Source organism: Amyelois transitella, chromosome 8 (assembly GCF_032362555.1).
Source record: "Amyelois transitella isolate CPQ chromosome 8, ilAmyTran1.1, whole genome shotgun sequence".
Taxonomy (NCBI): domain Eukaryota; kingdom Metazoa; phylum Arthropoda; class Insecta; order Lepidoptera; family Pyralidae; genus Amyelois; species Amyelois transitella.
This window is the reverse complement of record NC_083511.1, coordinates 9,286,950-9,301,313: the sequence shown is the minus strand read 5'-3', so window position 1 is coordinate 9,301,313 and position 14,364 is coordinate 9,286,950. Positions and strand designations below refer to the sequence as shown.

Sequence of the window (14,364 nt, the reverse complement as noted above, 5' to 3'; positions counted from 1 at the left end):
GCACCGATTCGACCACTGACGCTTTCTCTCTAAAACTACTATAAAATATAATATGTCCTAATGACACGTTTCCTCTTTGATTAACAACTTTTGATTCATTATAATTCCTAAACCAAAAAAGTAACATATATTTATCATAATTCATAACACACGTGACATACCCCAAAGGAATAGATAACCGAAGTTAATTAAAATTAATTAAAACATTTATTAAATGCGTGCGCAAACCGTCACGTCGTTCCATTTTTTATTCATTCACATTAATTAAAAGGGTGAAGGCAAACAAAAGTCTGGAAATTTTTAATTACTTCACCTCTGCCTTCATCTGGTTAATATGGAATACAAAGGCGTATTTTCACGAGGCTTCGCTAAAAGCTCCCGATAATTAGTCCCTTAATGAGCAACAATTAGGCCGCCTTAACTTGACAGGTGAGGTTACATACGAAAATAACATTGGACAATATTTTAAGTAATATTCCTTCGTAAAATAGGTACTCTTATGTTGTGCGTTACAGAGATTTTTTTTTAATTTGTCTGTCTATAATATTTTCCTTCTTTCCTCCTGGCTTTATATTCTCAACTTTCTAGAGAGGAGCTCTTGGTCCGACAATTACCACGATCCTAGATTGGGTAAGTCGTCTTCCGCAATCTTTATATAGAAATCCAACATCGATTACGGTAATACACCCAGTTGCCTGAATGTCCAGGTTTCCTTACGATATATTCTCACGCAGTAAGAGCATCAGTTAGTAATTAAACGCTTCACGCGCCTTTTTAAGTCGGGCAATAAATGCCACAAATTTTAAATTAACTTTTCCATTAAACAATTTCACTTCTTGAAAAGTGATTGTTAATCCCTTCAATACTTGTAGGTAATAAAGCCTGAAATGTAATTTCATTTCAGATAAATTAAGGGTTACAGATGACAAGGGTGGATTCAATAACGGTGCCAACTTTAAGGTACCATACCCCGTCCCTTTGGGATTTAATTGTGAAGATTCCGAGGTTTGAAAATTAATAACTCTTGAAATCAGTGGATTAACATTCTAAAATTTGCTTTTACCATAAAATGTTTCGTGTGGTTCCTGGCACATTGGAATAGGATCACTCCTCTTTTCCATGGATGCCTTGGGATTCTTCTTTTAGGCGATGGGCAAGCAATTTGGTGATTATTTTTATGTGTTTTATTAAAAACTACCAACGCGGCAGACTAATATTTCATTTTTTTATATTTTTATCGCTACATTCAGCTGCAGCCAAAATTATAGAGGAAAGTCACCAAATATGGAATACCATTTTGTTTTTGGGATATAAAAAAAAAACCTCATATAAATTAAACCAGTTTAATGTTTTAACTAATCAGTCATACATTTGTATGTAGTAATTAACAGCCTTTAATCAAATATATTAGTAATGAAATTAAAATCTAACACAAAAAACAAAATCACAAATGAGTAACCAAATATGGAATAGGTACCCATATATGGAATATAAGCATAAATCAACGTAACAATAACAAAAATGGACATTAATATCTTTGAGATCAATCAAATGAATATAACATATTGTGATAAATGAAAGAAGTTACATAATTACTTGCAAAAGTCACAGATCCAAGTATCAAACTCTGGACCAGCACAATCATAATGTGCCCAGAGCCCACACATCAAGCATTTAATCCAGCTTTCTCCACTTTTATCCATGGAAAAAAGACTTGAACAAAACATACATTCTGCATCAGCAGAGTCAGGGCGTACTTGGTCCATCAACTCATCTTGTTCACTACCTTCACTAAACTGGATAACGTCTAGTTCCTCAGAGTCTTCTTCTTCACTATCATCCTTATTTTTCTTCGTTTGTTTGTTTCTCTTCGCAGTTTTCTTCTTATTCTTTGTCTTGATTAGTTTATTTTCTTTTTCTTGTCTCTTCATATTTTTATCTTCTAAATCATTTTCCTAGGCACTTGAAAATGCTGTGCCGCTTTCAAATACCCCATTTTCTTTTCCCGGACGAATTTTATAGCTTGTGCCATTTTTTCTTCATCCCAGGTTTTTCGTTTGGTTGATTGTGAACCGGACATTCTAAAAACAAACATTACATATATTTTTTTAAAGAAAAAATAGCAAGTATCTATCATTATGAAATATTAAGACCTAATTATGGAATATTCCATAATTAGACACCCACGACTGTCCATATTTGGATTTTTATACTAGTTCAAACTCTTCCAAATATTTTTTCATGTCACAATATTTTAATGATAAAAGATCACAAAATGGTGAAATAAACATAATACCGATATACTAAATAGTATAACACTTTTGTATACAAACATAACAGCTGGTTATACTCATTTATTACTTACCTTTAAAATTTTCTGCACGATAACAAAATAAAACACGCCTGCCACACGTGAAGCGTTCGCGCAACTGACTCGATGGTGTGAGTGCGATAGTTAGTAGACCGAATGAAACAGAAGATGGTCGAGTGTTGCATTTCTATACTTATAGTCTTAGAGAAATGAAGGTATTCCATATTAGGATACTATTCCATATTTGGTGACTTTCCTCTATCACACAAAACCTAAAATTTGACTTCTAATTCCGTTATTGAATTTTAATAATTCTTCCCTTTACAAAGTCCCGTTAAATAATATAGACTAATAAAGTCCCTACCCCAAGCGGCTTATCCCATTTTCCATATTATTGGAAACGCATTCAAGCTGATGTCGTTAAATTACAATAGCACCGGGACTTAACACGCTACGGAATCAGCCATTTCAGTCCCCAGTGAGTTTAAAACAATATAATCGTACTAACTGTGGACCTATATTTGATATGATCAAGTTCTCCTTGAACTAATTGCGAATATGAAGGGTCTGATTTAATGATGATAAAACGTTACTTAGTTGTTTTTAAAAGGGAGAATATGTATAGGGGTTAAAGTTAAAGAACAAAAAACATTTCAAACGAAAATCTCGAATGGATTCGAAGGATGGATTTCGAAGACAAAGTAGAGATAAAAATGTCGGAAAGTGGATTCAGATGCAACGTAAGATGCAACCGGGAAAGATTCTATGTTTTCTTTAGGTCTTGTCGTTTAGAGAGAGTTTGTCCTCCAAAATTTTTTTTCTGTCTTTAATTTTTTATTTACTAGTAAGTAGGTAAATTTTTACGTTTACTTTGACCCAAACGTTTTATTCTTCATCTTCCTCTCTTTTAATATTTTTCTCCAGTTCCAGTCCTACACGCGATCTAATAATAAATAAACTTCACCCCGATCCAAACAATGCAAACCTATATATCTCTATTATAAAACCACCATTGTTATCCAATCGTCCCACTGACAGTCCCCCCAATATGGGTTATTCAGAACGAGGTCAAGGTTTACGAAGTCCATTTTCATTTAGCGATGACGTCGAAACAATTCAATGGATAACATGACTTTGATGTGATGGCCTAAGTAAGTTTCGTCGTTAGAAATAGAAAACATGAATCAGCGATCCTTATCGTAAGTTATTAATTACGAGAGCCGGGCATTTTTTCTTTTATAGGAAAGTTGGTCATATTTGTTGACTACGCTATATTACTTCCTCTGTTTCTTATTGTATATAATTGATTTCAATTATTATATCCCCAGTCTTAGAATCCACTGTTTAATTATGAAGAACTTGATGACGAGTTATCACGGAGAACGATCTTATTATTTTAATGAAAATAACCTTTTATGAAAAATTATTATCGACGATTTTATCAGAATGAGGTGAAAATAAGCTTTCTAACTAATTATATGCTACAAGATTATGATTTCTGGATTTTCATCTTCTGTATGTCAAAGGTCTAGCCGAACGTACCTACCTTGATCAAATTGGAGACATTTTGGCAAAACATCATCAAGAGTGCCCGAAATTGACGAGCTTGCATGAAGAGAATATGACTGTACCTATGGAAAATGAGTAGATCTTATTTTATCAGTGAGCAAGTTTTCAATCTCGATACATTTAATAGGTATTGAAAATACATAAGACTCTGTCGTCCACACATGTATGTAGGTATCTAAGAACTAGATACATCGTAGTTTGAGCAAAGTTAGAAAACTTATCGAAGACTCTATTTGAAAAGTTTATCTTATCAAACTTAGTTTCTACTTTTCCCTGAGTTTTGATTCTACAATAATTACATTTATTTCACTGTCATCATGTTATGTTGGTCTGGTAACGACAAGAGTAGTGTGTGCCATCTGCTTGAATGAAGGAAAAGACTAATTTCGATTCTTCCATTTGGCAGGCGATGAGCTAAACCAACAACCTATGTCATCTAAATATCACCTCAATCCCATCATTAAACCATCCAGCTGAACGTGGTCTTTCTTTTTGTGACCAAACGTGGTCTTTCTTTGTTGGCTCTTTCTACCCCGTGATAGACAAAGATTGATCATGTATGTAATACGTTGTTATTGTTCGTGTCATTCACAGTTGTGAATTGCTTTCTCTCGTGATTTGATGAAACAGTGAATGCGTTTCAACTTCCTCCCTCGAGTTTATTATTCAGTAAGTTTCATTTGTGTACATACCGGTCCCACAGCTAACAAATGCGAAACATAAATATCCTCTCCCATATATTTCCAGAGAGGCTAGTTCAAATTACTGGATGCCTCGCTTTCTATTGTATATTAATCGCTACCTAAATTATTTCTATTCAATTAGTATTTTGGTGAAACTTTAAAACGAAATTAATTTAAAATAGGTTATGAAATTATTTGAATTCTTCCTAATGATTTTACCAACATTTTAAAAAAGAACGAAAGTTTCCTGATCTTTTGGTCACAAAAAAGAATAGCCATGAGTTAGTACAATATAAAATGGTTCATAATCTGCGTAATTCTCCAAAGGGACGCGCTCAAACCCTTAGTAAGGGGCTTTGGGTTTTACGACCCAAAAAGTTTCAGACTTGACTATAACGAACACTTTTCGTGCAAATGCAGATATTTTAGGCTTTTCATAAGTCAGCATCATCAATTAATTACTTCTCGTAACTGTATCATCGTGAATTCAAGTATAGCTATATATAGCATGATGCGATTTCACTATTGACATATCAGTACGATGCGTTATCCATAGATTTTCCACTCCTATTTCCAAAATAAGCCATTTCGTTTATGAAAATTCAACGTACCAAGCAAATTCATTGCACGACGCCAAATTGCTCCTTAATTTAAAATTTTTAAGACAACGTAAAATTGTCGTAAACTTCCAGCAAAATGTTTTACCAGCCACCGCGATTATTACATCAACTCCCAACATATTTCCTTAAAAGCATATTTTTGCTGTTATGAATAAATGAATTGAGTTAACATTCGGTATTACTTTGTCAGAATCGTTCTCTTATTTGTCTCGATCATCAGATACAGGGGAGGTCGATGTTAGTAATTACACCAAGCTAGTTTCTTGGTCCCACCTAAAAGAGGAATTTCACCCATCTTAGAACTAGGTAACAGCCAAAATGAGCGGTATTTCCGTTCCGAAAATCCAATATAATAAATCACCTAGCCCTAGCCGACGTCAGCCTGAAGGATGAAACACTCGAGTTGTTTATGACCATAACATTTATGAAAAAAAAAACCATGTGAAAATAAAACGTGTAAAGTTTTTGCAAGAGACCTGTTACATATGTTTTGATTGATGATGAAAGTGCGTTGTCTGACTTCTAATGAGTCTCTCATCGCGTGCTCCCGGTTGCACCCTCCACAGAAGTGTTTTTGGGCCCGGGGTCCGCCTGACTTCTAATGAGTGTCAACTACTTAATTATAGTGCAACTGTGAACTTATTTGAATGAAGATTACATTTAGTCGCCGTCATTCAAATTCATCCCATTTCTTTAGGTAGGTATATTATGACCTTATTATTATCTTTACTGCACGCAATTATCCAATATTATGTAATTAATCTGTAAACACTCGCGCCCCAAGTTGTCATAATATTCACCGCGAAACCCAATTTATCGCACAGGTGTAATGAATCCCAGCTTTTTATGAGCCCGAAGAAATTATATGGGGCTCGAAGGTGCCATTAAAAGTTCCGCTTGAAACATTCGCAGTAACCTTGGCAAGCGTTACATTAATTCTAAATTGCACAAACTCTGTTTGAAATGCATTAATGTTTGTATTACTTACAAAGTAGTTTCAGAAGTTTTATTTTGTAAACTCTATGTTAAGCAAATAGTTCGCCAAATATTTTCTTATCAACTTTTACAAAAAATTTGGCAGAGTGACCATCAGAAAATCATTTTACATATAATGCTCGCTCCACATGTTCGGGCATGTGGCCATAATTTTTGAGAAGCAATTTACTTCATACTAAGTAAACCGCTCAAATATTAGGGCATTCTGGGATATCGACGAGTAATATGCCATCTGTTAGCTAACAATAGATGTCGACCTTGAAGGCTTTTACGGAGGAGTTTTCGCTCGAAAGGGTAGGAAATAATTACGTTCAAGTCAGTAACCCGGGCGTGCGTTATTGATGGGCTCGCGCGGCGGCGCTGAGACGCGCGGTAAGTGGGTCAGGGAGGGAGCGAGGAGAGCGCAGCCGCCGACTCATTGCGCCCTCAGCCTCCAGCCATGGCGGACGCACCGCCCGAAGTCCTCGAGCTCAACGTAGGCGGCGTGCACTACGCTACCACGCGTGACACGCTACTCCGCGAACCCGAATCGCTTCCCGCCGCTGCGCTTCGGGATCCAGACCATCCGCGCGACGCTCGCGGGCGCATCTTTTTTGACCGCGACGGAGTTCTTTTTCGATATGTCTTGGATTATCTCCGAGACGGTGGTTTAGTACTGCCGGAATGCTTCCGAGAACACAAACGTTTAGCACGAGAAGCCAAACACTACAGACTGGTTGGCCTCGAGAATGCCGTTCGGGATTCAGACCCGCGACCTCCAAACCGGGAACGTGGCTGCATCACCGTCGGATACAGAGGCAGCTTCGCTTTTGGACGAGATGGGCTTGCTGACGTGAAGTTCCGCAAGTTGTCGCGAATTTTAGTGTGCGGGAAGGTGACATTGTGTCGCGATGTTTTCGGCGAAACCCTCAACGAGTCGAGAGATCCTGATCATGGTCTCGCTGACCGCTACACATCCCGGTTCTTCCTGAAGCATTCCTTCATAGAGCAAGCGTTTGACATGTTGCAAGAAAACGGTTTTAAATTGTCTGCCAGCTGTGGCAGTGGCACTGCAGGTGCAGCAGAGTTGAAGCCCGGAGTGGACACAGAGGAGAACCGCTGGAACCACTACAACGAATTTGTTTTCGTACGCGATTAGGCATCGGGTGAGATCGCATGTGATATGAATCAGCTGTAGCACCGACTGCGATGTGGCGCTTCGACAGTGGAGGGCAATAAATTTGAAAATAGATTTTTGAAGCGCATAATCGAAATTTTATCATCAAACACTATTGAGTATCTCACCTCTGAAGATTTATTACTATTATATAGTGCAGTAAATAAGTACGATCTCTACGTATCTCGTGTGTATGCTACGTAAGTACTTTTCGCAATATTTGCGTATAATGAGAACGTTTTAGGCAAAGCTTGAAATGTAATATTTCCTTCGACCTTGAATTAGTTCAAAGTATAAAATACCTAAAATGATAATAAAAATTGGTTAAAATTTTGAAAAATTCTATTACTACTGTATTTTCTGAAAACTAGAAGTTATTGTTCATTATAATTATGTAGATAATGAAACCTTAATTATAACCATGTAACAAATAGGTAGATAAATGTAAAAAGTATAAAATAACTAGTGTAGTTGATGATCCCCTATTAGGATAATTTCGTGTACTGTGAATTATTTACTATTTCTAACATATATTCAACTTATTTTATAATTCTTTTTAAATATATAAATTATTTCATAGTTTATTATGAAAAACTTACTGTGGGCCATCTTTTTTATATGAATATTTACTTATGCCAAAACATTATTGTAAGTCTGAAGGAGTCGATTGAGTTTGTTTCGATCCAAGTTAGGTCGTCTTGTTGCTTCAGATTACACTTATTTTATAAATGAAAAATATTTTAATTGTTACATCTGTAATGAAATAAAATTCTGGGTACACCGATACCAGTGATGAGTTGTGATCGATGCATTTGTTACTACTCTACTAGTCATAGATTTAAGACCAATATGGATTTCAAAATCTTGTTAGTATGATGAAAACGAGCGCGAATGAAATGTACCTTAAATAAATAATTAGGATTATTAAATAAATACTGTTTCGGAAAGTCAATATGTCCCCGTGGAAATTTAGTAACTGGAGGAAAACTTTCATATAACAAGTTAAGGACTCAATCATGAGTTCGAGTAGACGTTCGAAGTTTCAGCTGCGAAGGGAAATATTTCGGGCAAAGTTTCGACTGTAAAAGTTGACGTCGATACATTTTAACAGTTTCTAAATACTCTTAGCATTTAGCGTCTATTATATTATTTATACGCTTGTTTAAAGTATCTGGGATGTATCTGCAAAGTCGAATTTACGATCGCAGCCATATCATTAGGTAATATTACTATATAGGCTTGTCCACTGTATTACAATTCCTTATAAAACTTTCATGGGCTTAGTTTTTCTGGATTTGTGCTACTGTGTCAGGTCAATTTTAAGCAAAACTTCCATAAAAAAACATCTTCCTGCCTAAACATTTCTAGAATGGCGTAGTTGACTTCCTCATCAGAAAACAATGCAAGTGACTGAGAAAATGCTGAGATCAATCACTGATAACATGCTATTGTTTGTTTTTCATCATTGCTGTTGATAATCAAGACGTGTAGCAGGAAAATGATGTTAAACTAATAATTAAATGAGTAATCAACCCTATAGCATGACGACGGCGTTTTGATCGCGCGATAGCGTTGGTTTTTCGTGCTATAAAAACGGCGTTGCGCGTGCTACTCTACGGGGGCAGTACCCACCAACAGTTCTTCAAAAATAAAAATTAACAAAAAATATCTACATTAATATTTTGTGAATTTAAGCGTTAGGTACCTTCGAGTATTCCAGAAGAAGCAGGCAGAGATAACAACTTACATCTTGCTCGATCCTCGCTAAGTATAAATATATACGGCGCAATAACACATATTGAGCTAGCCCTGAAGTAAGTTCGAGACGTGTTATGGGTAACTAACTCTTCACTAAACATCAACATACTTAAGAGAGCTTACGAATTTTTTCTCATAAAAGCTTTTTGGCCAGCTGAATTTTATATCTGACTTTTTCTTTCTAACAACCACTAGCAAGTTATCAGACTATTGATATCGGTAATCGAACATAAAATGTAATTAGTTCTAGATAAAAATACGCTTCATTATGTGCTGTATGATACGACGAATATGAAGTACGAACTTTGGTAGAATTTCAAATAGATACTAGCCGTAATCGTAACATCAAACCATTGATTCTGTTGCCAAGTAAAATAAACGCATGTGCCATGTTTATAGAATTCTCCATGATCGAAATACATTGATCTCTTAATCATTCAAAGATACAAATAACTGAGATAATGTATATTGTAATAAAAACTTCATGCAACATTAAAAAATATATATGTAATTGTTCCAGGTAGGTAATTGAAACAGTGTATGTCACTACAGCAAACTGTTAAGTACTTTTTAAATTTAAATAGTTTTAGTTGCGTATTCCCGAATTGTAACCCGGCAGTACTAGAGTTATTTAAAGAAAACAGTTTTCTGTTAGCGCAACATTTTATTCCTGAAGACAGTAAACAGAGATCTCCTTGTGAAATAAATAACGCCACGATTACTTTTGTTTGATGCAGTAAAGATTTGTAATAGTGGCATAATACTAACCGATGGTTATTCTAAACAAGAAACCCATAATCCCTTGAACGATAATCGAGAAAAATTAAAGTAATCATTATTTTTGTTATTTTTCCTCTGATACCAGACCAGTATAAATCAGTTGGATAATTGAACAGAATATTACTTTTTTTTTAAATATCACAAATAAAGAAAACACATAATAAATTAAATAATTTTTAAGCGATAGGTAAAATAAGAAGACAATTTGCTGGAGTTACAAACAATGAAATGTTTAATGTAGGTATTTATTAAAATTCTTAGTTGAATGTTAGTTGAATATTTATTTGCAGCCTACCATTCTGCCCTATTGTCGTGTAAGATATTGAATGGTTTTAATGTATTTTATTTAGATATTCATATATATTTATGTGACGAAAAACAGTGTTGGACCTGGACTTTATCATTATTGTAGGGTTTCTAAAACAATAGTTTTTGGGAATAAATTTAGTTAAAAATTTGTCTTTTTTATTAATCCTTATATTTATTTAAAAAAAAATAACCGTTAAACAATTTCCTCGTGCGATTTTAAAAAACCTGTTGTCTAATTTGATCATAATTATTATAAAGGCTTCTCACACTTACTTAAAGCGTTTAAAAAAGGATTACACTATATCATTAAAACTTTATTGAACCCTTTCACCAACTATGAAGTTTATTACGTCCTGATTTTTGCTGACGCAGTTTTTTATACTATACACAAAGACATATTAACTTTACTCATCACACCTATGCAATACCTACCAAATTAAAATGATAAAAAATATACCTATATATAATAATGGATAAAACGTGAACAATTCTATAAATAACATACGGATTCGTGTAATTAACACCAATCTCTGTTTGAGTAGATGTTTTGTTTGATCTTAAAATATCTCACACCTATTTAACACCCTTCTGAATAAACAAACATTTACTCAAATAGGCTGCCATTCATGCGGGTATATGATATAAAATAAAATATCCATCCCATGATAAAATACTATTCATTTCAATTTCCGCTTGATTCACTTGTATGATTGACCGATTATATATACATAGTATTATTTTAGGATAATATATTAGACGAAAGCTTCTTTTATTTTTGTTTATATTATTTGCTCTTTATGCCTTAATTATGTATTTAATTTGAAAAGATAAATATTTATTTATGTAGGTTTATTTCAATGTAGTATGTTTTTATATTATGTTTGTATTAAGTTTAGGTAAATTTATGCTTTGTATTTTATTTTATACGTAGGTACTGCGCCAATCGCCTTTCTATTCTTTAGTTTCCTCCCACCCTAAGGTTGAGTGGAAGAGATTGCTTTAGCGATAAGTCCGCGTTTGTACCTCATAACCCTTTTTTTCTGTTTTTCTTTTTCTAACGGTGCAATAAAGAGTTTATCTATCTATCTTTTGCCAATTATCTTCCCAACCAATCTAAAAATTTCACAAACTTAAATATAAAAAGTATCTACCTACAAAGAAGAAAATTACATTTTATAACCACGTTCGATTTTCAAAAGCGAACGAAGTCGAGAGCAAAAGCTACTTATAACAAATTTGAAGATAAAAACTTCCCTGTTATGCCCCTCAAGATTTTTAGGTATAAACCAAGTTGTGCAGAATTAAAGCAGAAAGAAACCTAATAACCTAAAGTAGTTTCCTATACTTATTTCAATGAATAATGCACAAAGTAACAGTTTTATTCACAGCTAGTTAGTATCTATACTATGCACAATGATTCTTTTCCACTTTCAATCAAAGGTTCAACATCGAATAATATCTGTGAAATATATGCACTCGTAAAATTTATACGAGCTTTTCACTTGTGCTCAAGAAAGGGTGTGCCAACTAAATAAGTAGGTATGTTTTGTAGGGCCGAGATCAAGAAGCGACTATAAAACGCCCGAATTTTTTTCCTCTCAGAAACCTTTTGAATGCTACCTTTTTTTTCGGAAGGTCACACGTTTATAGCACTGAGCTGGGATAAAGAAATAACTCGAATCACGTTGGTAAAGTACAATCACATTTTTTACAATCCTCATGCGTCATTTCCTTAGAAGTTAGATACATGCCAATCAGCTTACTACCTACCACCCCACCTCCGTAAATTTTAATGAAAAATCATTTAAACTAAATACGTCACGGGGGCTTGGCATTCTGTTAGAATTTCGGGTTAAAAAGTACCCTATTATATTCTTTCCGTGTACCTACGTAAGTTCATCAAAATCCGTTCAGTAGGTTTTGCGTGAAAACGTAACAAACTCACACATCCTTCAAATTTCCGCATTCATTATATTAGGAAGTAACTAAATTGGTTTTTTCACGGTTCATCCAGAATATGCCACCTATGTTTTGTCTATATTTCTAAATACAAATATTATCTTTTCATATCTTATATTAATATGGATTAAATAAAGAAACATAACACTCCTTTTTGATCAGTCGTGAATAAAAAGACTCGTTTTATTAAGCCCTGCGTGCCGTATAATTTGGCTGGCAATTTTCCCTGAAAGAAATTCAGAGTTGTTAAATTACCTACTTATATAGATATTGAGAGAAAACTTCGAATTATTCCCGCGGCTATTTTCGCCCTACCTACTAATTAAATGCCAGAATAATATTAATTAAGTTAAGATTTTCTTTCGTTAATGAACACTGGAATTAATTTAGGTACGTGTTAAAAGTTTCCCTATAATAACTCCCCTCTATACCACTTAGTCCCATTGAGTTGTCCCACGACCCACTGTTGGACAACATACATACATATGTTCACGTCTATATCCCTTGCGGGGTAGACAGAGCCAACAGTCTTGAAAAGACTGAATGGCCACGTTCAGCTATTTGGCTTAATGATAGAATTGAGATTCAAATAGTGACAGGTTGCTAGCCCATCGCCTAAAAAAGAATCCCAAGTTTGTAAGCCTATCCCTTAGTCGCCTTTTACGACATCCACGGGAAAGAGATGGAGTGGTCCTATTCTTTTTTGTATTGGTGCCGGGAACCACACGTCACGGTGGGACGATTTTGTCCCAGTACTCTCGAGACAAGTAACACTAACGAAATCCCACTATGGGAGAACTCTTGGACAATCTAGGACGGACTTAAAACTGAAGATGCTGCAGACCGAACAAGTGAAAATATAAATTTAGGAAATCAGACCCTAGGCCCCGAATCACAGATGGCAGACGGTGTAACTGGAAACACGCAATGATGAAAGAGAGAACTTGGCGGCAGTGAACTGTCTTCCCCGTAAGTAGGAAAGACGTGATTATATGTATGTTAGTATGAACCTACTTTTAAGGACAACAATTCGTTATGCAATTTTTCCGAGAAGAAAAGGGCTTGTTTTAGTTACCTACATACTTCATAAACCTTTACAAGGTATTCTGCCTAGTTACTAAAATGAATTTTTACTTACTTACACTCATCGATAGTATATAGTAGGTAGTAGGAAATATACCTACCTACCTAGTTTTAATTATCGATGCCTAAATAAACAGTCAGAAAGGCAAACTGTTTATATTGATGAAGGTATTAAATTGTCTTAATAACAAATTGGAAACATGTCAATTCGTACAACAAATACCTACCACAATAAACACGAATAAAGGGCCGTGCCTGAATACTGACGGTGCCACAGATATAAATCTACCTAGATACTATAAATACACATAAATGTATGAAAATATTGTGTCGCAATCCAAGGTTTTTTTTTTCTTACTGTAAAGTCATCAGAGCAAAAGGGAAAACCAATTTTTGTAGATTTAAATAATTTGTAACTTACTTCAGTTAATGAAGAAAATATTACCACACTTATCGAATGACATAACACACTGAGTCAACGTATCAAACTGGATGAAGGCAGGAGAGATAAAAACGGTGAACAATTGAGAAATATTTTGCTGCGCTTTGAATAAGCAAAGCTAACTTCAGAGAAACGTGAGTCCTGTTCATAAAAACCAAAACTAAAGGGTTAAATTTCTCTGCAGTACTATATAAACTCGATCGCGGGGTCTAGCTTTTATGTCTATGGACGGACTGTTTTGATAGCACATCAATTATTTATGAGGCGTAGTTATAATGGAGTCGTGTGCTTATCTTCAAGTTATTGCAATTATACAGAAGTTTCGTCGCAGTACCGTGGTAATGGAGGCAGTTGGGCTGACAGTACGAATTTCATGAGTTATTTTTTTTATTACTCTGAAGGAATCACAATGTGCCCTTGCACATAGGCTTATAAACATGGGATTCTTCTAGGCGAGGAGCTAGCAACCTGTCACTATTCTAATCGCAATTCTATCATTAAGCCTTACAACTGAACGTGGCATGTCAGTATTTCAAGACTGCTTGCTCTGTCTTCCCCACAAGGGATATAGACGTGACCTTATGTAGGTATGTATCTGGTACATATTATTGGTATATATTAATTTTTAAGTTTGGTCTAGTCAAGCAACATCAATGATAAGAAACTCTTACAACATGAGCAGCATGGATTGATCTAGC

General features: G+C 34.9%; 1 protein-coding gene across 1 annotated transcript; it reads left to right on the top strand.

The window, feature by feature from the left end:
• Positions 1 to 4,073: 4,073 nt before the first annotated feature.
• Positions 4,074 to 8,860, top strand: LOC106137192 (BTB/POZ domain-containing protein KCTD16). The gene is given in 2 exon segments (XM_013337986.2): positions 4,074 to 6,580; positions 6,583 to 8,860. Coding segments are annotated over 2 exon segments (795 nt in total). The 5' UTR covers positions 4,074 to 6,520; the 3' UTR covers positions 7,318 to 8,860.
• The last annotated feature ends 5,504 nt before the right edge of the window (positions 8,861 to 14,364 follow it).